The sequence below is a fragment of the Condylostylus longicornis genome, unplaced genomic scaffold (genome assembly GCF_029603195.1).
Source record: "Condylostylus longicornis isolate FDR11 unplaced genomic scaffold, ASM2960319v2 ptg000069l, whole genome shotgun sequence".
NCBI lineage: Eukaryota > Metazoa > Arthropoda > Insecta > Diptera > Dolichopodidae > Condylostylus > Condylostylus longicornis.
This window is the reverse complement of record NW_026578037.1, coordinates 663,102-690,521: the sequence shown is the minus strand read 5'-3', so window position 1 is coordinate 690,521 and position 27,420 is coordinate 663,102. Positions and strand designations below refer to the sequence as shown.

General features: G+C 29.3%; 1 protein-coding gene and 1 long non-coding RNA gene across 2 annotated transcripts in view; one reads left to right on the top strand and one right to left on the bottom strand.

Annotated features, from left to right (window-relative positions):
* Window positions 1–27,420, top strand: part of LOC129612342 (uncharacterized) — a 134,364-nt gene that overhangs the window by 27,120 nt on the left and 79,824 nt on the right. Inside the window, exon 5 of the mRNA XM_055525888.1 lies at window positions 22,674–22,765. Coding sequence (XP_055381863.1) covers window positions 22,674–22,765 — 92 coding nt within the window. The remainder of the gene's footprint in view (window positions 1–22,673; window positions 22,766–27,420) is intronic.
* On the bottom strand, window positions 1,656–2,550 carry LOC129612334 (uncharacterized). The gene is made up of 3 exons (XR_008697222.1): window positions 2,269–2,550; window positions 1,800–2,212; window positions 1,656–1,727 (listed from the first exon to the last, which is right to left on the bottom strand). It is a non-coding gene; the product is annotated as an uncharacterized LOC129612334 (long non-coding RNA).

Here is a 27,420-nt window from a genome sequence, read left to right as displayed (position 1 = left end):
ATTTGAGTTAGATTTTAGATTTTTATTCCCAAGTAAATAATAATTCCCACATACATATATTCTTTCTCAGCGTAAAATTCTGCATTGATTTATATAAGTCCAGTCGTATATCTGTCCGCCTGATTGTCTGCCAGTTCGCCAGTTAGTCAGCCCGTCCGTCCTTCTGTCATAAGTTGTTTCTTTCGTATTAAGGACGTACCTGTTGTAATTGAACTAATTCAGACAACAGGTTAAAGTAGCTGCCATACAATTCAAAGAGTTTATTTTACATATTTCAAAAACGAATAACGGCATGAATGTAAAATTTTATATATAAAATGACTACACTGATTCAGGTAGCTGCCATACAACTCATTTACCTAATTGTATGTACTCTGAAAAATAATAAAGCTAGATTCATGAAACTTGGCAGCCAAGTGTCCAATTGTGGATCAGAAATATCCGCGAACTTTTTATGGAATAGCTTGACAGTTCGTCGCCGTACACTGAAAAAAAAGTCTTAGTAAGATTGACAAAAAAAGCATTTGATTCGACAAATTTTTTGTCACTATACGGTCAACAAAAACTTTGTGTAAAATTGACAAAATTTTACAAAAGCTTTAACACTTTAGTCAGTTTGACAATCCGATTTGTCAAAATGAAAAAAAAAATTTATTCTTATTGAAAAAGGGTATTTTGTTGAGATGACAAAATTTTCAGCTTGACAATGATTGTAGTCAACTTGACAGTTGGTATTGTTAAATAGAAAAAATATTTTAGTCAAATTAAAAATATGTTAATATGACTAAATTAATTTTCAGCCTGACAATTTTTGTTGTCAATTTAGCAAAATACTCTTTTCATCTAAACAAATTAGTATTGTTCAATCAACTAAAAATATTTTTTCAAATAAACAAAATCCTTGTCATTTTTAATTTATCATTTATTTTATATTTGTACTTATTAATTCTTGTAATACAAAAGTTATTTATGAAACTTTACAAATATTACATAAGATTTAAGTATTTGTATTTGTAATTTCAACAACATGTAAAATGTTAGTGAATTTAAATTTAATTTCATCAAAATATACAATAACATCATCAGGGTCAAAAATACTAGCAGCAACTGATATAATTGGCTGAATCGCTTCATGATTTTGCTACAAAGTTTCAAGTTTATATTGTACTTCTTCTGCAGATACTCCATTTATTAGGAAGGTATTTTGAGAATCTTTTATCTAAAGTTTAGTCTAGTTTAAATTCTAGTTTAAACTATCCTCTAGTAGGAATTAAAACTGCATGCATTAAGTATAAAGTTATGATAAATCTTTCGTCTGAAAAATAAGCAAAAAAACAAATGTTTAAAATAGATATTACACAATAAAATTATGTCTATTTGCACTTTCTCAAAGTTTTCCATTTTTTCAAAAGTATTCAACATTTCAATACTATTTGAATCCTTAGTTGTTTCTTTACATAAAACCAACAATTTTTCACAATATTTTGGGAACTCGTTTACAAAATTATTAGCATCTGGAAAAGCGTTGCAAAAGTCCATCGAAATCTAAGTAATACAGAAAACTAAAAACAGAAATTAACACAGAAAAAAAAAATAAATTACACATTTATATCCTAGTGGTTTTTTGTATTGTCGAAATTTATCCATTATTTCAGAACCCGATTATAGTATTTGAAATAAATTTTTCCCACAGGAGCTTTTCCTGTACATCGTAAGAAATATATTTCCTAACAGAAGAATCATTAAAGAAGTAAATGAATTACAATAGTTTTGCAATACTAAAATTTTCTATTTCTTACTTTTAGTTTCTTAGGAAACAATTTAACAATTTGGTCTGCAATACGCTCACATAATTGCACAGTCATTTTTATAATTTTTTGAATTATGTAGTTGACTATTAAATCCACTGAAATAGTTCGGGTACCATCCGTAACTGATTAGAAATGTAGTACAGATTGTCCTATATGTTGTATTGTCTAATATTTCTTTGACATCGACTTCTATTACTTTTTTTGTACACAGAGTTTTTTCTGTAGGAGTTGAAATATTACTTGACAAAGTATTTTGAAAACAAAATCGTTCCTGTTTTCTTTTTGCTAATTTCGCAAGTTGTGATCGAATTCCACACGTGTATGTAATTTAAACCCACGAGTAAAAATTTCTGTATATGGTGAAGACATTATTTTTAAAACATCCAATTTAATTCCTTCATCTGAAAACAAATTAAGAAAATTATTTAATTGTTAGAAGAAACAAAAATTAATTTACCTAAGCATTTGGAGTATAATATTTAAGCCTCACAATTTTAATAGATTTAGGAGTAAAAAATCTTCTTTTGGCAATGTTTGAATCAATTTCCACATTTTGTGATTTCGACGGTACTCCTTCCAAAGTTATATATGAATTTCCGTATGTGGTTAGTTGATTTTTATTATTTGAAATATTATTTAGATCAGATTCTATTGGTTGTGTAAGTATTTTATGAGATTCCATCTTATTTCAAAATATACTACCAGAATTGAATAGAATTTAGTAAATACAACTTAAAACTTTTGTTTACTTCTAATCATTAGTCTTCCGCTTATTAATTTATTAGCTATTAAAGACTTCATTGAGAAATATTCACTACGGCATATATAACAAATCATTTTTTATCAATAAAATTATTACTTTTTTTATGTAAGTCCAAATATTCAGTTTCTGATTATATTTAATAATACCAAAACGCTATTGATAAACAATTTTTTTATTTTTTTATAGCTTAACTTTATAATTTTTTTATTTTTAATATTCTCACCTTTAAATTTCACTTTTATAATTATTACTAAATTATTACAAACTTTACTTTTCAAATATTATGCGCGTACACTTCAAAAGCCAAACGATAAGTGATTTTATTTGTTTCCAAGACAATAAACAATTTGCCATATTGAGAATGATTTTTTCGCTTAAATCTATTATATCAAAAATAACGGTTCCTTAAAAATCAAATTCTTCGACATGAATTTCTTTTTATAGATTTTATAGATTTTATTTATAGATTTTACGCCAATTAATTTTAGATGAAATTATATTGCAAAAATGTACATGCATATACATACATATGTATATTAAATCAAAAAGTTTTAGAAGAAAGAACAGAAAAATAAAGTTGGGTCAAACCAATGGTTTGTATTGTAGCACTTTTCCATTCAACAAGTGAAAATTCTGCTTTTAAATACAGTCTATGTACACCTATCATACTATTTAAATTATTTTCATTCATATATGAAACTATTTCTAGTATTGCATATATTTAGGATGAACGATTTATGCAGTCTTTGAAATAGAGCAAAAATAATATAAAGAGGAGTTAACGTAATGCTCAATTTTAAGGGTTAATTGTGTGAGTTAAGAAAAATAATTATATTTTTAAAGTCATGGAACTTACCGTTAGCTTTTTGTGTTTATAGAAATTTGGAAAAGCTTGCGGTTTCCGAAATATAAGAGTCAAAAATTCAAATTTTACAAATTTCAAGAGGTGATAACTTGAGAGGGGGTGGAGATGGAAAAAAATTTTCTTCTAACGAAATGAACTATTTGTTAGTGTCTAAAAGTCCCTACTAAATTTCAAGCTTCTACAGGCTCGGATTTAGAAGAAAAACGAAATCAAAAATTTGGAAGAACAAGACTTTAGATAACGGTAAATTTGAACGGCCATTTTGTTTTTCCAAAGTTTAACTATAGTATACCGCCCTAGGGGAAGAAAGCCACTGCCTTTATGCTTTTAAAAAATTTCAAAAATACTTATGGTTTCATTGCAACAAATAGTTAAAGAGGCCATTTTTACGGTTTTGGGAGGGTATAACTTCTAGAGGGGGGGAGATAGGTAAAAATTTTGTTCTACGGAAAAAAGCAAGCTTTTCCAAATTTTTATAAACGCAAAAAGCTAACGGTAAATTCCATGAAATTAAAAAATATAATTATTTTTCTTAACTCTCACAATTAACCCTTAAAATCGAGCGTTATGTTAACCCCTTTTTATATTAATTTTTACTTTATTTCAAACACTGCATATATGCGTCATCCTAAATATATGCAATCCTGGAAATAGTTTTGTATATGAATGAAAATAATTTTAATAGTGTGATAGGTATACATACATAGACTGTATTTAAAAGCAGAATTTTCACTTTTTGAAGGGAAAAGTGCTACAATACAAACCATTGGTTTGACCCAACTTTATTTATTTATTATTTTTATATTTTTGTAAAAGGGACAAATATTTTTATCAGCTCAACAAAATTACATGGAAAATAACGGCGAATTAAAGAAATTGAAAAATTTTTACAAAGAATTTTGTAAAATGCACAAAATATATTTTTTAAGAGCATGTAGCTCCAAAAATATACAAGTAATTTTACAAAAATTTTTTGTCGCAATAACAAGAACAGGGCAGTAAATTTGTAAATTGAAGCTTTTTTTAAGCTGACAAAAACATTGTTGATACTAAAAAAAATTTGTCACTTTGAACAAATTATTTTGTCAATTAGACAAAGTTGCTTTGTACGACATTAAGTTCTGTGATGAACAATATAATTTTGGCGTTATGATAAATATGAATTCAAATTAACAATGCCATCTAGGTTGGATCGACAAATTTTCATCTTATTGACAAAAATATTTAACAAAAGCCTTACAAATTTCATTTTGTCAATTTAACAATGGGTTGTTTTTTCAGTGTAGGCTGCCGTAGAACCTTAAAACCCAATATGAAGTATTAGAAAAAGTATTAAAGCCTCATCTTCAAAGTTTGTATGGAATGGCAGGTTCGAATAACTGTCATACAACCATGAAAGTTAATTCTAAATATTTTAAAAACTAGTTTTTTTATTTCGATTGTCAATATACAGGGTATAATTTAGTCGGTTTAAACGACTGAAACGTTTTCACTTATTATTGTTATATTTATTTAGTTTTTGATAGTTATAAAGGCTTTGTTATTATTATCGACCGTATTGTGTGTACAATAGGTAGGTTATGTGATGGCAACAAAATTTGCATATCGAGTTTTCTGTGTGAATGTACTTCTCTATAGGGGCATAATTTTTCCAGGATTACTTTTTTCGATAATTGTTTTGTTTTATTAAAGTCAGAAAACAAATAAACTGAATTAAATAAGAAATTCCTATTTACCAAAATATTAAATTTTTATATGCATATTAAATTAAGTATACATATATAATTATTTTTTTATTGAATTTGAAAAAATATTTAAAAAAAATAATAAAAAATAAAAAAACTACATTATGTAGATTATTCAAACAAATTATGTTTGCTTCTGAAATGGAGGAACTCAGTTTCAGAAATGAATAAATGATTGTGTAAATAAGTAAATAGTACATTCAAATTTTTCTCAAAAAACATTTTTGAAAAAGGTCCTTATTGGTTTCACTAATAAGTTTCATTAATAAGCACTTTTGTAAATAAGGGTGTAGAAATTTTGTGAACATGCCCCTGTCCATCCGGATGGGCCAGGGCATGTTGACAAAACTTCTACACCCTTGAAGATAAAATGCTGATATTTCGTATATCTTCTTCTTCGTCTGCTTTTCAACTACTGGATGTTTGCGATTACATTGCTAAAGCTCTCCTTGTTCTGTGCGGTGTGTACTAGTTGCCCGATTGTTTGTAGGCCAGTCCATTGCCTGATGTTTCGCAGTCACGGCCTTTGTTTCCGTGGAACATGTCTTTTACCTTCTATTTTAGGATATCCTTGTAGGATTAATTGCAGAATATGATATTTTCCATTACGCATTAAATGACCTAAATATGCTGTCTTTCTACGTTTACTTGTTAATAACAGCTGGCGGTCAGCCAGTTATTCTGCGGTTATTCTGCTCAAAACTTTTGTGTTACTTTTGTATGAGCGCCGAATAACTCACAAAGCGTTTTTTACATTTTACTCAAAACTTATTAATCTGCAAATGTATAGGTTTTGATTCTACTATCTTCATATTTTTTTGGTTATAAAAAAGTCAATAACATCAGGATTCTTGTTTGTGTCAGTAGACCAATAAGTAGGAGTACCAGTGGATTGATAGCAACAACCTAGTTCTTGAATAGCTTTTCTTAGCTCTTTTCCTCCAGTTGAGGTGATTCTAGAACCCCTGTATGTTTGGCATTATAGTCACCTCCTATTAGATATCTGTGTCCATGTTTGTACAGGAGATCTTTAAAAGTATTTTTCTTAATGCTGCAATTTGGTTTACAGTATACAGCACCAACACTAAAGTCCTGTTTAGTCGATTTAACTTTTATCGCAATAACCTGAATTTCAACTGTTTCTATCTTGAATTCCTCATTATGTTCTAAACTTTCTTTTAATAGTATTGCACTACCTCCTCTTGGCTGATTGCTAGGATGTACCGCTTTATAGCAATCACAGCATTTTATTTTAAGGCCGGTATAATATGTCTAATGAGCCTTGGACAGCAAATAAATATATATATTTTTCGTTTTGAGAAAAATCTCCAATTCTTGTTTCTTATTAAGAACACCATTAGTATTCCAAGTTACTATACGTACCTCATTTACGTACATTTTTTCTTAATTTCTTTGGTGTCCCCGTATACATCTCACTGTATGCATTTTCTATTTTTAATAATCTTTTAGAGATCTCATCAATTCTAATCAATATACTATGCATCATTCACATAATGTCTGCGTCAGTTCTTTTTATTTCTTATTTGTGGGGCTTTGTTCTCAGGCTCCTTATTGTTCCTGTTTGTGGGGTTTTGCTGTGAAGCGGTTGTGAATACAATACTCCCTTCTACACGTTGTAGGTGTCGCTATTCTGGCTATTTTTGCTCATTAAATTTATCTTAATTTTGTTTTATCTTATTCTTTTTTAATCTTCTTTTTTTCAATTCTTTTGCAACCAAACAATCTCGATAGGTAGAAGGGTGCCTCATTGGAGTTCGCGCATTTGGGCTGAAAATTATCCTCCTTGTTGAATTCTGCTGTCATATGATTACCAGCAAATTTTACACATCGAGCCTCTCTTTGGCAAAACTTTTGTGTATGTCCAAATCTCTGGCATCTCTTGCATTGCGGAATGGATTCGCTGCTTCTAAGAGCTTCAATTTTTACTCTAAGGTTTTTTTTTTGTTTTTTTTTTTACTTTATTCAAATTTACAGTATTGGTAAATTCTTAAACGTCAAATTTTACAAAATCTGAGTTGTCTGAGTTTACGAATACTCTACTGCGTTTTTACTTTCAGTCAAAGTTTAAATTCTTAAACGTTTACAAAAAGTCAATTAAGCGTCAAAATTGTAGATTTTTTTTTTACATGCAAACAGTCTGACGTAGTAATTCAGTAAATAAATTTGATGTATTGAGTGACTATCATTACGTTAAAAATAATATAAAAAAATTTTTTCTTGGTTAATTTTTAATATGTAAAAAATTATTTTAAATCTAAAAAAAATTTTTTTTTTGTTTTGACGTTTACGGATGATCAAAATTCAAAGTCAATTACGAGTAAAAATTTTACTACATTTCTGTCCGTAAAAGTTTTGTACGTCAGAAAGTTTGCAGACTGAAAACAAAATTTTGACGTTAAAGAATTTGCGGTATGTATTCAAGATTATAATATTTTAGGTCTAATAAAAGTATGCTATAATATAAAATATAACAATTTATTATTAACTTACAATTATTTCAAAAACTTAATTAATACAAAACTTAAAATTACACAATATTATATCGTTACAAAAAAATATTAAAATCTGAATGAAAAATTAAAAATAAAATATAAAACAAAAATTTAAACTATGCAGTAGTGAGAAATTCACTAGTGTTGCATAGCTGTATCTTAATACAATTTATATATAAATAGTAAATAGTAAATGTGGGGTGTAAGAGAAATTTTATTTTATATTTATATCAATTCTTATATCTATCTTGTATAACAAAACAGCTACTATTTTTTAAACATGCAGTTACACATTGGGTAGAAAGAACAACATAAGTAATTTAATATCATTTGCTTAATTTCTTTATTACACAAAGATTGATAATCGCAGTTAAAGTAATACGTTCTTTAAAAAGGGTAATATTTTCTTTATCACTAATTCTTTTTACATGCATTTTAATAACGAAATATGGAATTTTGAGCATTGCAGGACTAACTCTATCATAGTTTTCTGACAAGACTATCCATTTAAAATCATTTATCTCTGAAGAGCTTGATTCTTCTTTATAGTCAAATGATACTGCATTATAATTTTTTTTGAGGAAGTTTGAGGAGGAATGTCCAGAGGTTTAAGCAAAGACAATTGAAGATTATCAGCATTTAATAATATGTTTTCCAACTGACAGCAGGATTTTGTTCAAAAAAGTGCTGTGCAGAATCTTTATCAATGTCGGGTCTTATATCAACAACAGATCTGCCATGAATACTAATTGATTTGATAAAATTTTTGTTGTAAACCACCGCGACATCCCCCAAGCAATTTGTAGGTGTTATATTAGACTCATCTAAAATTATTAAAAATCGGAATTTTAAATCTTTATTTAAATTATCTCATAGGTCATTTCAAATTAATGAAGTGACCCGAGGACTTTCCCTCTCCTGAGTATTTTCAACTCAATATAACTTTTCAAAATTGAAAAGAATAAGAGAAGAAATACAAAGAGCGAGAAGGAAACGTTCACGGAATGATTTTATTTACAGAAGACTATAGGAAAATTTCCATTACCAACAACAAGTAAATTCCACAATTAATTAAGTTTTTCAAAGTCGTAATAATTAATTGATAATAGCTAAGCTTTGCATAATTTTAAATATTTATGAGAAACAGTTTCATTTCTAATGTGAAGAGGAAGATTATTAAAATAAATTGTCGCTCGAGTTTCAAAGAATTTTTTATAATGAGTTTTAGATCCAAATGGAATACTAGCTAAATTAAGTTTGTTTGTTCTAAGATTGTAATAATTGCAACTACGTATACGTAATGAAGTTCCAGATTTAAAATTTTTTTTAAAACACTTATAAGCATAGAGATGTCTAAGCGGGAGTACTAACGATTCCTAGAATAATGACCAACTACTATATGTTCTAGTTTTATGGTAGATAATTTTCATAATGTATTTTTGAGCAATTACAATGGGTTCCATTGTGTTAAAATATGTTCCTCCCCAACCTAAAATCCCATATTGCAGTTTGGATTGGACCACCGCGTAGTAATATTTAATTAATAAACTTTTAGAACAAAAGTTCCTAAGTACATAGAATTTACGGATGCATAATAACAAATATTTATGAATATTATTTATGTGAAGTTTCCAGTTCAAATTGCTATCTATAGTTATTCCTAAATATTTATAATTATTTACTATTTCAATACCCAAGCAATTCCTCGAACAATCGTTAATTGATGACATAAATGTAAGATCACATTTTTCGCATATGGAATCCTGGCAATCAGCAGCGTGAAATTGAAAATTTAGGTTCTCATTACGGGAATGCCTCAGTTGGAATATCATAAGTTTAGTTTTACTACTTATTATAAGTTTATGATTGAAAAACCACCTTTTAAGTAATTTTAAATCATAATCTATACTTTCCTTTAAGGATAATGTAGTGTTTTCACTATAAGAAATAGAACAATCATCCGCGAATCCCATGATTTTCCCCCGGAAGAAGTGAAAAAATAGTGAGTTAATGTAAATTAAAAAAAGTAGCAATCCCAAAATTTATCTACTTTCACTCTTTGTATTCTATCCTCCAGGTAAGAGCCCAAGAATTTTAAAATATTTCCTCTAAAACCAGCAGCTTCTAATTTATCTAAAACAATTTCATGGTTAATGGTGTCAAAAGCCTTTTTTATATCAATAAATAGAACTGCAGAGTTATTGCTATTATTTAAACTGAAATATAATTCTGAACAAAGTTTTAAAATCGCATCTTCAGTGGATTTACCCTCAGTAAAGCCAAACTAGTTATTATGAAAAAAGTTGGTTTTCGAAAGGAAACCAATCATTCTTTTTTTGATTAATTTCTCAAATAATTTACTAATGGAAGGTAATAATGAAATAGGTCTGTAGTTTGAAAGCATTAATTTTGAGCCTTTTTTATGAAGGTACAACTTCACAACTTCAGCACTTTTGAGAGCTGATGGAAATACACCTTTCAAAACACATTTATTAAATATGTAACTTAGTATTTGACTAACATAAGATGCAATATCTTTTAATAGAACATTACTAACTTTATTTTCAGTGCAAGATTTTTTATTATTTAACTTTAAAATCATTTCATTCACTTCTTCTTTAGTAATTTCCAAATAACCAAAAGTATTAGGTTGCATATTTTTGTGTAAAAAACTGAACACAGTTACACCGTTGGTTAAAATTATTAATTGAAATATCTGCTGACTCAACAAAAAATTTATTAAATTCGTTCGCGATTTGAGATTTTCATGAATTTTTTTATTGCCCACTTCAATTTCATTTATTTCAATATGAGCAGAATTAGAGTTCAGTATATTATTAACTAATTGCCATCCCATTTTAGGGTTACCACTGTGTTTATCAAGTTGTGAAAAATAATACCTTTCACGCAATACCGATATTTCAGAGTTAATTTCCTTACATAATTTTTTAAATTCATTTTTTAAGCCTACTTTTTTTATTTTTGCATCTTATTTTTGATAAAAGCTGATCCGTCATCCAAGGCTTTAATTTCCTTGTCCTACTTAGTTTAGAGGCTTCTAAAGAACACAAGTTAACATGATTTCCGAGTAATTTAATGAACCTATCATAAGCATAAGATGCGTTCTCTTCGCAATAAATTTCTTCCCAACTCTCATGTTGTAAGGCTTCAATGAGCTTGGATTTCTGAACAACTTTTTCGGAAGAGTTGAACCCATTTTTTATTAATGCTGGAGATTTGGATAGCAAAACAAGAGAGATCATGTTATAGTCTGAAATACCGAGAATTAATTTTCTACTGAAAATTCCATAATTACTGATCGATTTTGCAACCTTAAAAATATATGATCAATACAAGTACTGGTATTCTCAGATATACGAGTTGGTAAGTCAATTAAAGAATCTAAACCATGTGCTGTAAGCATTCTATTTTATAGATCTTGGTTATCTGTTCCGAATGGTCAAAAGATAACATAAAGAGCGGAAGTTTTACTAAAATATATTTTCCATTTTCCTTCTTCCTTTTGATTTTATTTATAACATCTGGGCATTTCAAACGTTTGCTAATGAGCTCTTTTTTTACACCATCTAGGTCACACGATGGATGGAGATTTCTAGCCATAACTTTAATTGGCCTCGTCAGTTTTTTCTCATACGTTTGCCACTTCAGTCTAGCCTTATTTATAGCTTTTGTTAGTAATCTATATTAATTTTCGTTTTCCACATTTATTTTTAATTGGTCATTATTCATCATATTGACTCTAACGTTTATTCTTTCTTCTTTTAATATCTTAACTATGTGGGAGTAGTTTTTAATGTTGCTCAATATAACCGGAGGAGGCTTGTGCGTTTCTAGATTTTCAGCCTTCATTTTAAAGCTAGTTTCACAATTTTTTTTTAACTGTCCTCTCTGAATTTATTTCAGGAGACTTTTCCATTTTTCGCTTCTTTGCATTATTCTGTTTTAGGATCCAGTCAGTTTCTCTCGCCAGTTCTTCTTCTTTGGTTTCATATACCATAACTTCCGCTTCTTTGTTAGCACTTTTCCAAAAAATTTTTTGAAAAAAAGTGCTTATTAGTTTCACTCTGTCCGTCCGTCCGTCTGTCCGTGTGTCTGTTTATAAAACTTCTACACCCTTGACAATAGAAAGCTAAAATTTTGTACGTATATAGATCTTTACCAGAAACTTATTTCCGTAGAACAAAATTTTTACCTATCTCCCCTACTCTAGAAGTTATACCCCCTCAAAACCCTAAAAATGGCTTTTTTTAACTATTTGTTGCAATGAAACCATAAGCATTTGCGAAATTTTGCGAACGCAGAAAGGCAGGGGCTTGCTTAGCGCGGTATACTATAGTTAAACTTTAGAAAAACGAAATGGCCATTCAAATTTACCGTTATATAAAGTCTTTTTTTCCAAATTTTTGATGTCGTTTTTTTTCTATACCCCAGCATGTAGAAGCTTGATATTTTAGGGGCTTTTAGACATTAACAAATAGTTCATTTCGTTAGAAAAAAATTTTTTTCTATCTCCACCCCCTCTCAAGTTATTGCCTCTTGAAATTTGTAAAATTTGAATTTTTGACACCTTATATTTTCAAAACCGCAAGCTTTTTCAAATTTCTATAAACGCTAAAAGCTAAAGGTAAATCCCATGACATTAAAAAATATAATTATATTTCTTAACTCGCACAATTAACCCTTAAAATCGAGCATTATGTTAACCCCACTTTGTATTAATTTTTGCTTTATTTCAAAGACTGAATAGATCGTTCATCCTAAATATATGCAATCCTAGAAATAGTTGTGTATATGAATGAAAATAATTTTAATAGTGTGATAGGTATACATAGACTGTGTTTAAAGTAGTATTTTCACTAATATTGCTGAAGGGAAAAGTGCTACAAAACATTGTTTTGACCCAACTTTATTTTTCTTTTCTGTTGATGCCGATTTTATTTGATTTTTCAAATCACATTCTCTGCCTGTTATTTGCAGATCTCATTTTGTAGCACCTTACAAAGACTCTCTAACTCGGTTATTCTCGAGTCCTGAGTATCCAATATACTCTCCTGTACAAAATGCGGATTATCATCCTTAACTCTGTCATTTTTCTCGGCAATCACCAATGGGGGTGATCGCATGACCACGATCTCCTTCTTTATGGGTCCATCAACGCCGATCTACTATGCAATTGGTCTATGACTGCAATTGATCTCCCCCAGAATCCGTGAAACCAGCCTCCGAAGAGTGTGGATTTTTCAGCATTACTGGATTACCACCTGGGTTATTCAATCCTTATATTTGGTTCATTGAATTTGTTTTGTATTATTTCGGAATTTTCTTCTCCTTGCCTTTGAAAATAATTCCCTCGTGCAAGGCAGTATATATGAGTTCTGCCGTCCCTCAAGGATCAGTCGCAGACCAGAGAACCGCTCATTGTGAGTCCATCGCATCTGGATTTCTATTTGGATTTTAGTGGACCGTTACCACAAGCATACCTTACTGCGGATATTTCATGGCCCAATACGCCGCTGATGCTATTGCGATTTCTGTTTTTGGACTTTCTTTTAAAATTTCCACAGCAAGGATCTGATTTTTCAAATTCCGTACAGTTAAAATAAAAATGGACAACAAATAAATAAATAAAGTTGGGTCAAACCAATGATTTGTATTGTAACACTTTTCCCTTCAATACGGAAGTACTGCTTCTAAAAACAATCTGGGTATACATACTACGCTGTTATAAATAAATTTCTTTTATTCATATACGAAACTATTTCATTAAGGATTGCATATATTTAGGATGAGTGTGTGCATATATGCATATAATAATTGCATATATTAGTTTAGGATGCAGTCTTTAAAAATAAGCAGAAATAAATTTAAAGAGGCTAACATGCTTGATTTTAAGCGTTATTTACGTGAGTTAAGAAACATTTTTATTTTTTTAATGGCATAGAATTTACCGTTAGCTTTCTGCATTTATAGAAATTTGAAAAAAATCGGTCATATAAGGTGCTAACAACTCCAATTTTTCACAAATTTCGTGAGGCGATAACTTGAGAGGTGGTGGGGGTGGGGGTGGGAAAAAATTTTCTTCTAACGAAAAGAACTATTTATTAGCGTCTAAGAGCCGTTAAAATTTTTAAGAGGAGAAAAATTTTTTAATTTTTCTGACTTTAACTCGTTCCTTTGATTACGTCATCCATCTGTTCTGCAGTTGCATAAAGAAATTTCCATTAAGTTAAAATTATTAGTGTAATAAGGACATTACTTATTAATTTCACAATTATGATGTTGTATTAGTAAATTCATAATGTTAACTTATTTTAGGATTTTACGCGGTACAAATCTTATAGCTCCCCCATCCTATAAGAGATAAAAACTTTGTTCTGCGAAAATAAATTTCCAGTAAAGATCTGTGTACGCATAATTTCAGCTTTCTATCAAGGATGTTCAAAACTTCAAAAACAATGTATGTACATATATGCTAACCTTATTATTTTCGGTATATTTTCTGATGTCTTGAGGTAGCAACATTTTGGATCTGGCAAATAAATGTATTCGTCGATCATAATTTAAAATGTCATTCGAGTCGTCAAGTCCATTCGACTCGCCTAGCCATTCGCTCCACCGATCATAATTCGCTCCGAAACGTATTTCTTCTTCTACCTATTCAATAGCTGCTTTTTAACAGTTTTTCTAATAATAATGTATTCCGAATATATCCGGATGTTCTAAATAATTTTTTGACGATTGTGATATTGTATTTGCCTACTCTATTATTATTTGTAAAAACTTTAAGATCTGCAGTATTAATTTGTTTATATTTTAAATTTGGGAAGAACAACACAATAGCTTAAAAATATTTTTCTTTGTAAAAGATTGATACTAGGATAACTGTCATCATATTTTTATTGCAAACATTATATTGTTCTTAAATATTATGTACACACTATATTGTTGTACCATGAAACACACTACCTTTTACTATACTTATATTACTATATATTTGCATTAAGTGTTTGAATTTCTTCGAAAGACAAAATATCACTAGCCAAAATGTTCTGTTTATTGAATTTAACTTTTATGTTATCTATATATTTTATCTCATCTATGAAAAATTGGTTACTGTTGAGTTAATTTACCAAAAATTTCACTTTCTTATTAAGAGAGCTGTTAAGGAATTTATCAATTGATTTTCGTTTATTAACATGATTTGATATACTTATTCTAAATAGCTGATATTTCTTTAATAATTGTTTTATAATTATTTGCTTGTTCTACGAGTTGTTGTCAACTTATATGTAGATAATAAGTTCCCGTACAGAATTGGTATTTTAATTAGATTTAAAACTGGAGTATTAATTAAACATTCATAGTTGTTTAGGATCTAATTTATTATAATTTTTTTCACGAGTAACATTGTAAGCTTTATCCAAAAATTGTGGTTTTTGGTTAAAACAATATTCTTTACTGGGATGTTATTTTAAAAATTTCATTGACAATCCTGTTTATGCTCTCACTTTAATCCTTGCTCAGTTTATCATTGAACACATAATAGTTATTAAGCCTGCATATATTGGTTAATACAGAGAAAAATTTTTTCTATGTTATTTGTTATTCTGCAAAAGCGGATTTTATCTATTAATTGCTCTGACAAAAGTTTTTCTCGGTTATCAGATATTAAAATCGTTTTAACATCAAAAGAACACTGTAAATTCAATGATGTTATATAAATTTGGTATGGAATTTTTAACTACTTGAAGCAGTCATCTGCGGTCCTATGTCCATCATAGGTGTATATTCTTGTTCAGTGTAAAATTCTGCGTTGATTTAGACATATCCGTCCGTCCGATCGCACGATAACTAGTGCAGGGTATTATTCAGGTGAACTTTATAAAAATTTGGTCTATTTACTTAAAAACAAGAGAAACAAAAATTTTTTATAATACTGTTGCTTTGTATTCTATCCTCCAGGTAAGAGCCCAAAAATTTTAAAATATTTCCTCTAAAACCAGCAGCTTCTAATTTATCTAAAACAATTTCATGGTTAATGGTGTCAAAAGCCTTTTTTATATCAATAAATAGAACTGCAGAGTTATTGCTATTATTTAAACTGAAATATAATTCTGAACAAAGTTTTAAAATCGCATCTTCAGTGGATTTATCCTCAGTAAAGCCAAACTAGTTATTATGAAAAAAGTTGGTTTTCGAAAGGAAACCAATCATTCTTTTTTTGATTAATTTCTCAAATAATTTACTAATGGAAGGTAATAATGAAATAGGTCTGTAGTTTGAAAGCATTAATTTTGAGCCTTTTTTATGAAGGTACAACTTCACAACTTCAGCACTTTTGAGAGCTGATGGAAATACACCTTTCAAAACACATTTATTAAATATGTAACTTAGTATTTGACTAACATAAGAAGCAATATCTTTTAATAGAACATTACTAACTTTATTTTCAGTGCAAGATTTTTTATTATTTAACTTTAAAATCATTTCATTCACTTCTTCTTTAGTAATTTCCAAATAACCAAAAGTGTTAGGTTGCATATTTTTGTGTAAAAAACTGAACACAGTTACACCGTTGGTTAAAATTATTAATTGAAATATCTGCTGACTCAACAAAAAATTTATTAAATTCGTTCGCGATTTGAGATTTTCATGAATTTTTTTATTGCCCACTTCAATTTCATTTATTTCAATATGAGCAGAATCAGAGTTCAGTATATTATTAACTAATTGCCATCCCATTTTAGGGTTACCACTGTGTTTATCAAGTTGTGAAAAATAATACCTTTCACGCAATACCGATATTTCAGAGTTAATTTCCTTACATAATTTTTTAAATTCATTTTTTAAGCCTACTTTTTTTATTTTTGCATCTTATTTTTGATAAAAGCTGATCCGTCATCCAAGGCTTTAATTTCCTTGTCCTACTTAGTTTAGAGGCTTCTAAAGAACACAAGTTAACATGATTTCCGAGTAATTTAATGAACCTATCATAAGCATAAGATGCGTTTTCTTCGCAATAAATTTCTTCCCAACTCTCATGTTGTAAGGCTTCAATGAGCTTGGATTTCTGAACAACTTTTTCGGAAGAGTTGAACCCATTTTTTATTAATGCTGGAGATTTGGATAGCAAAACAAGAGAGATCATGTTATAGTCTGAAATACCGAGAATTAATTTTCTACTGAAAATTCCATAATTACTGATCGATTTTGCAACCTTAAAAATATATGATCAATACAAGTACTGGTATTCTCAGATATACGAGTTGGTAAGTCAATTAAAGAATCTAAACCATGTGCTGTAAGCATTCTATTTTATAGATCTTGGTTATCTGTTCCGAATGGTCAAAAGATAACATAAAGAGCGGAAGTTTTACTAAAATATATTTTCCATTTTCCTTCTTCCTTTTGATTTTATTTATAACATCTGGGCATTTCAAACGTTTGCTAATGAGCTCTTTTTTTACACCATCTAGGTCACACGATGGATGGAGATTTCTAGCCATAACTTTAATTGGCCTCGTCAGTTTTTTCTCATACGTTTGCCACTTCAGTCTAGCCTTATTTATAGCTTTTGTTAGTAATCTATATTAATTTTCGTTTTCCACATTTATTTTTAATTGGTCATTATTCATCATATTGACTCTAACGTTTATTCTTTCTTCTTTTAATATCTTAACTATGTGGGAGTAGTTTTTAATGTTGCTCAATATAACCGGAGGAGGCTTGTGCGTTTCTAGATTTTCAGCCTTCATTTTAGAGATAGTTTCACAATTTTTTTTTAATTGTCCTCTCTGCATTTATTTCAGGAGACTTTTCCATTTTTCGCTTCTTTGCATTATTCTGTTTTAGGATCCAGTCAGTTTCTCTCGCCAGTTCTTCTTCTTTGGTTTCATATACCATAACTTCCGCTTCTTTGTTAGCACTTTTCCAAAAAAATTTTTGAAAAAAAGTGCTTATTAGTTTCACTCTGTCCGTCCGTCCGTCTGTCCGTGTGTCTGTTTATAAAACTTCTACACCCTTGACAATAGAAAGCTAAAATTTTGTACGTATATAGATCTTTACCAGAAACTTATTTCCGTAGAACAAATTTTTACCTATCTCCCCTACTCTAGAAGTTATACCCCCTCAAAACCCTAAAAATGGCTTTTTTTAACTATTTGTTGCAATGAAACCATAAGCATTTGCGAAATTTTGCGAACGCAGAAAGGCAGGGGCTTGCTTCCCCTAGCGCGGTATACTATAGTTAAACTTTAGAAAAACGAAATGGCCATTCAAATTTACCGTTATATAAAGTCTTTTTTTCCAAATTTTTGATGTCGTTTTTTTTCTATACCCCAGCATGTAGAAGCTTGATATTTTAGGGGCTTTTAGACATTAACAAATAGTTCATTTCGTTAGAAAAAAATTTTTTTCTATCTCCACCCCCTCTCAAGTTATTGCCTCTTGAAATTTGTAAAATTTGAATTTTTGGTTTTGAAAATAACACCTTATATTTTCAAAACCGCAAGCTTTTTCAAATTTCTATAAACGCTAAAAGCTAAAGGTAAATCCCATGACATTAAAAAATATAATTATTTTTCTTAACTCGCACAATTAACCCTTAAAATCGAGCATTATGTTAACCCCACTTTGTATTAATTTTTGCTTTATTTCAAAGACTGAATAGATCGTTCATCCTAAATATATGCAATCCTAGAAATAGTTGTGTATATGAATGAAAATAATTTTAATAGTGTGATAGGTATACATAGACTGTGTTTAAAGTAGTATTTTCACTAATATTGCTGAAGGGAAAAGTGCTACAAAACATTGTTTTGACCCAACTTTATTTTTCTTTTCTGTTGATGCCGATTTTATTTGATTTTTCAAATCACATTCTCTGCCTGTTATTTGCAGATTTCATTCTGTAGCACCTTACAAAGACTCTCTAACTCGGTTATTCTCGAGTCCTGAGTATCCAATATACTCTCCTGTACAAAATGCGGATTATCATCCTTAACTCTGTCATTTTTCTCGGCAATCACCAATGGGGGTGATCGCATGACCACGATCTCCTTCTTTATGGGTCCATCAACGCCGATCTACTATGTAATTGGTCTATGACTGCAATTGATCTCCCCCAGAATCCGTGAAACCAGCCTCCGAAGAGTGTGGATTTTTCAGCATTACTGGATTACCACCTGGGTTATTCAATCCTTATATTTGGTTCATTGAATTTGTTTTGTATTATTTCGGAATTTTCTTCTCCTTGCCTTTGAAAATAATTCCCTCGTGCAAGGCAGTATATATGAGTTCTGCCGTCCCTCAAGGATCAGTCGCAGACCAGAGAACCGCTCATTGTGAGTCCATCGCATCTGGATTTCTATTTGGATTTTAGTGGACCGTTACCACAAGCATACCTTACTGCGGATATTTCATGGCCCAATACGCCGCTGATGCTATTGCGATTTCTGTTTTTGGACTTTCATTTAAAATTTCCACAGCAAGGATCTGATTTTTCAAATTCCGTACAGTTAAAATAAAAATGGACAACAAATAAATAAATAAAGTTGGGTCAAACCAATGATTTGTATTGTAACACTTTTCCCTTCAATACGGAAGTACTGCTTCTAAAAACAATCTGGGTATACATACTACGCTGTTATAAATAAATTTCTTTTATTCATATACGAAACTATTTCATTAATGATTGCATATATTTAGGATGAGTGTGTGCATATATGCATATAATAATTGCATATATTAGTTTAGGATGCAGTCTTTAAAAATAAGCAGAAATAAATTTAAAGAGGCTAACATGCTTGATTTTAAGCGTTATTTACGTGAGTTAAGAAACATTTTTATTTTTTTAATGGCATAGAATTTACCGTTAGCTTTCTGCATTTATAGAAATTTGAAAAAAATCGGTCATATAAGGTGCTAACAACTCCAATTTTTCACAAATTTCGTGAGGCGATAACTTGAGAGGTGGTGGGGGTGGGGGTGGGAAAAAATTTTCTTCTAACGAAAAGAACTATTTATTAGCGTCTAAGAGCCGTTAAAATTTTTAAGAGGAGAAAAATTTTTTAATTTTTCTGACTTTAACTCGTTCCGTCATCCATCTGTTCTGCAGTTGCATAAAGAAATTTCCATTAAGTTAAAATTATTAGTGTAATAAGGACATTACTTATTAATTTCACAATTATGATGTTGTATTAGTAAATTCATAATGTTAACTTATTTTAGGATTTTACGCGGTACAAATCTTATAGCTCCCCCATCCTATAAGAGATAAAAACTTTGTTCTGCGAAAATAAATTTCCAGTAAAGATCTGTGTACGCATAATTTCAGCTTTCTATCAAGGATGTTCAAAACTTCAAAAACAATGTATGTACATATATGCTAACCTTATTATTTTCGGTATATTTTCTGATGTCTTGAGGTAGCAACATTTTGGATCTGGCAAATAAATGTATTCGTCGATCATAATTTAAAATGTCATTCGAGTCGTCAAGTCCATTCGACTCGCCTAGCCATTCGCTCCACCGATCATAATTCGCTCCGAAACGTATTTCTTCTTCTACCTATTCAATAGCTGCTTTTTAACAGTTTTTCTAATAATAATGTATTCCGAATATATCCGGATGTTCTAAATAATTTTTTGACGATTGTGATATTGTATTTGCCTACTCTATTATTATTTGTAAAAACTTTAAGATCTGCAGTATTAATTTGTTTATATTTTAAATTTGGGAAGAACAATACAATAGCTTAAAAATATTTTTCTTTGTAAAAGATTGATACTAGGATAACTGTCATCATATTTTTATTGCAAACATTATATTGTTCTTAAATATTATGTACACACTATATTGTTGTACCATGAAACACACTACCTTTTACTATACTTATATTACTATATATTTGCATTAAGTGTTTGAATTTCTTCGAAAGACAAAATATCACTAGCCAAAATGTTCTGTTTATTGAATTTAACTTTTATGTTATCTATATATTTTATCTCATCTATGAAAAATTGGTTACTGTTGAGTTAATTTACCAAAAATTTCACTTTCTTATTAAGAGAGTTGTTAAGGAATTTATCAATTGATTTTCGTTTTTTAACATGATTTGATATACTTATTCTAAATAGCTGATATTTCTTTAATAATTGTTTTATAATTATTTGCTTGTTCTACGAGTTGTTGTCAAGTTATATGTAGATAATAAGTTCCCGTACAGAATTGGTATTTTAATTAGATTTAAAACTGGAGTATTAATTAAACATTCATAGTTGTTTAGGATCTAATTTATTATAATTTTTTTCACGAGTAACATTGTAAGCTTTATCCAAAAATTGTGGTTTTTGGTTAAAACAATATTCTTTACTGGGATGTTATTTTAAAAATTTCATTGACAATCCTGTTTATGCTCTCACTTTAATCCTTGCTCAGTTTATCATTGAACACATAATAGTTATTAAGCCTGCATATATTGGTTAATACAGAGAAAAATTTTTTCTATGTTATTTGTTATTCTGCAAAAGCGGATTTTATCTATTAATTGCTCTGACAAAAGTTTTTCTCGGTTATCAGATATTAAAATCGTTTTAACATCAAAAGAACACTGTAAATTCAATGATGTTATATAAATTTGGTATGGAATTTTTAACTACTTGAAGCAGTCATCTGCGGTCCTATGTCCATCATAGGTGTATATTCTTGTTCAGTGTAAAATTCTGCGTTGATTTAGACATATCCGTCCGTCCGATCGCACGATAACTAGTGCAGGGTATTATTCAGGTGAACTTTATAAAAATTTGGTCTATTTACTTAAAAACAAGAGAAACAAAAATTTTTTATAATACTGTTGCAAAAAGGAAATAACTAGTTTTATTGAATATGTTAGAATTAAATCGTATTAATTTTCCATAAAATTTTTTAATAGCATTTCATGGGATTCGGGTAACACGAAGCGAAACTCTGCTAAGAGCCAAGTTTACATTTTTCTAGGTATGTTAACCATAAGCTTGCTAATGTCCTTAAAATTGGGAAGAAGTATATAGCAGGCATTTTTATAATATTCTGTAACACTTTCACTTAACAAGACAATACACATTGCGGTCGGATATGTGCTGATCACATCAGATTTTTTTGGTTTTATTTAAAGGTCATTGTTGCGTATATGTACTTTTTATTTATAAGTACTTATTTGAAAATAAAACTTCCTCGTTAAAGTTCAAATCAAGATCAAACTTTATTTTTTCTCTTAACATATTATATTATGCTTATTATATGAAGTACTTACTTACCGTTTTTTAAAATAGCTTTTGATTTTTAATTTAAAAAATTTATGATTGAGCAGATATTACTCAAAAGCGGTGAGCCTGACACCAATTATGGGCATACTGTTATGTAGGTTTATAAATTGACAATTGACTTTAATTTCAGAACTACCCTTAAAAATCCGAATTTCCACCCATATGACTTTTTTGATAAAAAACTCCAACTAATTACCTCCCGAGAGATTGAACACTTGGAGCGAACCATGCTGTGTATAGAATACACACATTATTAAAATTACATTATACATCAATAAATAATGCCATATGTACGATATTGTGCAAAAAGTTTCAAACAGTTTAAACTGCTATGAAAATTGGTTCAGCACCTAGTGTAAAATTTTTTTCAAAATCGGTATCGCGAAATCTCAAGCCCGAGCAACTTGTTACAAGTAGCCTTAAAAATATTACCAAATGTAGCTCCACAGTATGTCATATACAAGTTTTTCTTGCGCAAAGTTTCTTGAATATGGAGACCTTTTTTCTCTGAGGGCCTGAGGCCTCACAGGAAAAAAGAATAAACACGGACATACTTATAAGAATTCTACGTTTTTAACTTATAAGATATTTGCAAAAATGTTTACAAATATTCATGGTAATGTTTTTATAATTATTTCAAATTTTCTTTAAGGGAACACGACCAACTGGTAAAATTGTCATGGAAAAAAAGAAGAAATCATTAGAAAAAGAAGATCAAGACATTGACCCGGATTTGGAGGAGAGGTATTTATTTAAGTGCATTTATTATCAAATTGCTAAATATATTTTGCATACTATTTTATTTTGAATGCAAAAACTGAAGCGCACATTATTTCAATGATAATGCACATTATCAAAATAATCCCTGTTTCTTCCATTCATCTTAGTATTTACAATCTTATTTATGACCATTCTAAAAAATAACAAATGCATTTATTTTCATTGGCGTTGAATTTATTTTTATTTTAAAGTATATTCCAAATTTATTAGATTCTTTACCATAGACGTAGAAAACTTTATGGAAGTGAAAACGCTTATGGTAACGAATCGATGTTTTATTTTGTCTTACGAAAGATGCTTTTTGCACAAACTAATAACTCAAATTTTGCGAAATTGACATACGTATATTGTTCAGGGTAAGGTCTAGTTATAATAATAAAAACAATCCGATACATATGACTTTGCAAATTGTAGAAATGCTTAAAATACTCCTTCCCAAAAATTTACATTACTTTGCAAGCAAACTGATTTTGCAGAGTTGAGAACTATTTAAGTTTAAAATTTCAATTTACTTGCATTATATGTACTACATATAAAAATTTATTCCAGTTGTTGGCTAGATTAATTTAAATTACAAAATGCTTTATTTTATATGATTTTTCATGGCCTACCTTAATATTTAAAGTTTTAAAAAACGATTAAATAATAAAAAAAAAATGATGTGATCAGCACATAACCTACCGAATTTTGTATTCTCTTGTTTAGAGCAAGTTGTTGAAAATACAAATTGTTAAAATAGTTTCATTATTATGGTGAATGTTTTGATTTCTAATTACTATTGTGAATTTAATTAATACAATTTAATTACTAAAATAATTTTGCAACCTCAATGGCAACACCAATTCATACTTATTTGCCATTGTAATTTTTCACTTATATGTATGTATATCATACCCAAATAAAAGGTAGTTCATTTCTGATTGTATATAACAAAGGTTATGGGCCCAGCCGGCCAAAAATTGAAAGAAGTAAAATTGATATTTCGAAAGATCTGTGTGATCATATTAAAATTTAAAAATAGAAATCTTGCTTATACGATCTGTGTGATCAAAATTAAATTTTTGATAATATAAATACTAAATAATAGTAAATAATCATATTGGATGTGAACATTATGGCGTATCAAAACATTGTAAAAGTGGAGCAATTAACTAGGGACAACTATGACACGTGGAAGGTCCAGATGGAAGCTGTACTGGTAAAAAGTGATTTTTGGGACTATGTGAATGGAAAAATTAGCAAACCTGGTGATATAGGAAAAGCAGCGGAATGGAACAAAATTGATTAAAAAAGCAAAAGCAGATATAATTTTATCGGTAAGTTCACCATTATTAAAAGATATTAAAAATTGTGAAACATCAAATGCCGTGTGGATGAAGTTGAAGGATATTTGCGGCTCTGGTACACCGGCTCGTAAGGCTGCCTTGTTTAAAAAACTTTTACTGAGTAGGGCGTCGAACGAATCAAATATTGACGAGCACGTTTCGAGATTTTTTGATGTTGTTGATAAATTAAAATCTATTGGTGTATCAGTTGACGATGAGTTAATTTCAATTTTGCTACTATATAGTTTGCCAGAAACCTTTGATAATTTTAGGATTGCGATAGAAAGTCGAGATTTGTTACCAAATTCAAAACTTTGAATTTGGTAACAAATTCTCCGCTCTGTGCAAAATTTATCAAAGCCTTAATTGTTAACAAATATAATAAATATAAGAGAGAAAGCAATAATAATAGATGTCAAAGTTATAGTAAAAAAGATAGTCGTTCGATAATTTGTTACAATTGTAGAAATGTTGGACACATTGCCTCGAATTGTAGATATAAACATAATAATAAAGAAAGGTCCTCTGCTGCAGAAGTGCTGAAATGTTTTTATCAGAGGAGATACATTTTGTGCATAACAATAAGGATGTTATAACTCACATTGGTGATGTTTCATCTAAATGGATCTTACACAGTGGCGCAAAATCACATGTGGTAAGGATTTGAATAAATTTGAAAAATTTTACGAAACCCAAAATGCTGAAGTAAATTTAGCAAATGAAAAATGTACAAAAGTTAAAGGTAAAGGTATTATAAGATATGATGATAATATTAAATTAAAAAATGTTTTATACGTACCTGAATTAAGAATGAATTTAATGTCGGTAAGCAAAATAACAGACAACAATTATAAAGTCATTTTTGATAAGAATTTTGCCACTATTTTAAATTGTAATAATGAAATTATTTTAGAAGCTGTAAAAGAAAATGGTCTATATCACATTAAGAATGAATTTAAGGATCAAGTGAATTACGTATCGAATAATGAAAATTTGGAATTATGGCAAAATCGATATAGCCATTTAAATTATAAAGCACTAGAAAACATAATAAAAAAACAAAAGGTAAACGGAATAAAAATAAGAAATATTCAGAATAAGCACAATGCATGTGAGATTTGTATTCAGGGCAAACAAACTAGATTGCCGTTTGAAAAATTAAATAAAATAAGACAAAGGGCTCCATTGGAATTAGTCCATAGTGATCTTTGTGGTCCGTTGAGGACAAAATAGTAGTGGTGCTTTGTACTTCATATCATTTATTGATGGTGCGACTAGATGGTCTGAAATCTATTTTTTAAAGAATAAATATGATGCCCTTGATGCTTTTAAGAAATTTAAAGCTAAAGCTGAAAATTTTTGTGGTAAAAAGATAAAATCTTACCGTACAGATAATGGTAAAGAATTCGTTAATAAAGATTTTTCAAATTTTTTAGAAAATGCACGTATACACCATCAATTAACTGCTGCATATACACCTCAACAAAATGGTGTAGCAGATGGTAAAAATCGAACTCTTGTTGAGATGGCTAGGTGTATACTTATATAGTCAGGTTTCCCGAAGTATTTATGGGCAGAGGCCATATCTACCGCAAATAACATATAAAATAAATGTCCATCAAACAGTTTAGATAATGAGTTACCTTATTATTTATGGAAAGGTTCCAAACCTGAAGTAAAGTACTTTAGAAACTTCGGTACTCTAGCATACATATTGGATAAAAGGCCAGGAAAAGAAAAATTCGAAAAAAATCTGAACCACTTTATTTAGTGGGATATTGCGAAAATGCTAAGGCTTATCGGTTGTGGAATAAAACAAACCGAAACATAATTAAAAGTCGAGATGTTATATTTGTAAATGAGTTGATTAACAACAATTTAAATGAATATAATACTAGCGAAAACACTGTGAAAATTTACGAACCAGTAAAAAATGATATTGAATTTTATGAATTTATTAAGCCTGAAAATGTTAAAGAAAATGTAAATATAGATAAAAACATAAACAAGAATATAAATATACATAGATACTGAAATAGACCATAATGTAAATATAGATGAAGAAATAGACAAAGGAATTGAAAATAAATTAGAAAACCAAGAAAATGAAAATATTTCAAAAAATTTTAATAAAGAAATAAATGAAGGTAAAAAACGAAAAAAAGGAAGACCGCGTTTGGTTCGTACAGGTACTCGAGGAAGACCTAAAAAATTATTTAATAGAGTAGAAAATGAAAATACAAATCAAGAAACTGAAAGTAGTACATCTGAAGATTTTGATACTCCAACATCAGACCTTGAAAACTCATTATTAGTCGAAATACCTGAAAAAATCGAAGAAGTTTACAACAGTCCAAATAAGAAAGAATGGCTTGAAGATATACAAAAATAATTAGAGGCCCATAAACAAAACAAAACATGGAAAATTGTTGACAAACCTAAAAACCAAAAAATTTTAGGGTGCAGATGGATCTTTACAAATAAATATGATTCTGAAGGTAACATAACTAAACGAAAAGCTAGACTAGTAGCAAAAGGGTGCGCACAGAGACCTGGAATTGATTTTGATGAAACTTGTGCACCTGAGGCGAGGCAAAGATCTATAAAAATATTGGTAGCATTGGCAGTCAAATTGAACTTGCAACTACATCAATTTGATATAACTACGGCGTACCTAAATGGTGAACTAAAAGAAACAATTTTTATGAAAGTCCCAGACTATAACAAAGAAAATATAATAAATTATGAAAACAAAGTATGTAAACTTGAAAAATCTATTTACGGATTGAAACAAAGCGGTAGAATTTGGAGTGAGAAGTTAAACAAATTTTTAAAGAAAATTGGAGCAATACAAATGAAAAATGAACCATGTATATACATCTGTAGAAATAATAAAAGGTTTTTAATCGTCGCGATTTATGTCGATGATATTATAGTTGCTTAAAATAGCAATGAAAATACAATATGGTTTAAAGAAAATCTTCAACAAAACTTTGAAATAAAAGATTTGGGTGCTTTAAAATATTTCCTATGAATTGAATTTAATAAAAATAAAAATGGCAATATCGTATTAACCCAAAAAAGATTTATAGAAAAAATTTTAAAGAAATTTAATATGGCAAATTGCAAGCCAGTTAAGACACCAATGGACCCAAATACCAAAATTTCAAATAATACGTGTGCTAAATCTGAAGAAGAAAGAAAAAACATGAATAGTATTTCTTATCAAAATTTAATTGGATCTCTTTTATACTTAGCTATTACAACGAGACCGGATATAGCATACTCTGTAAA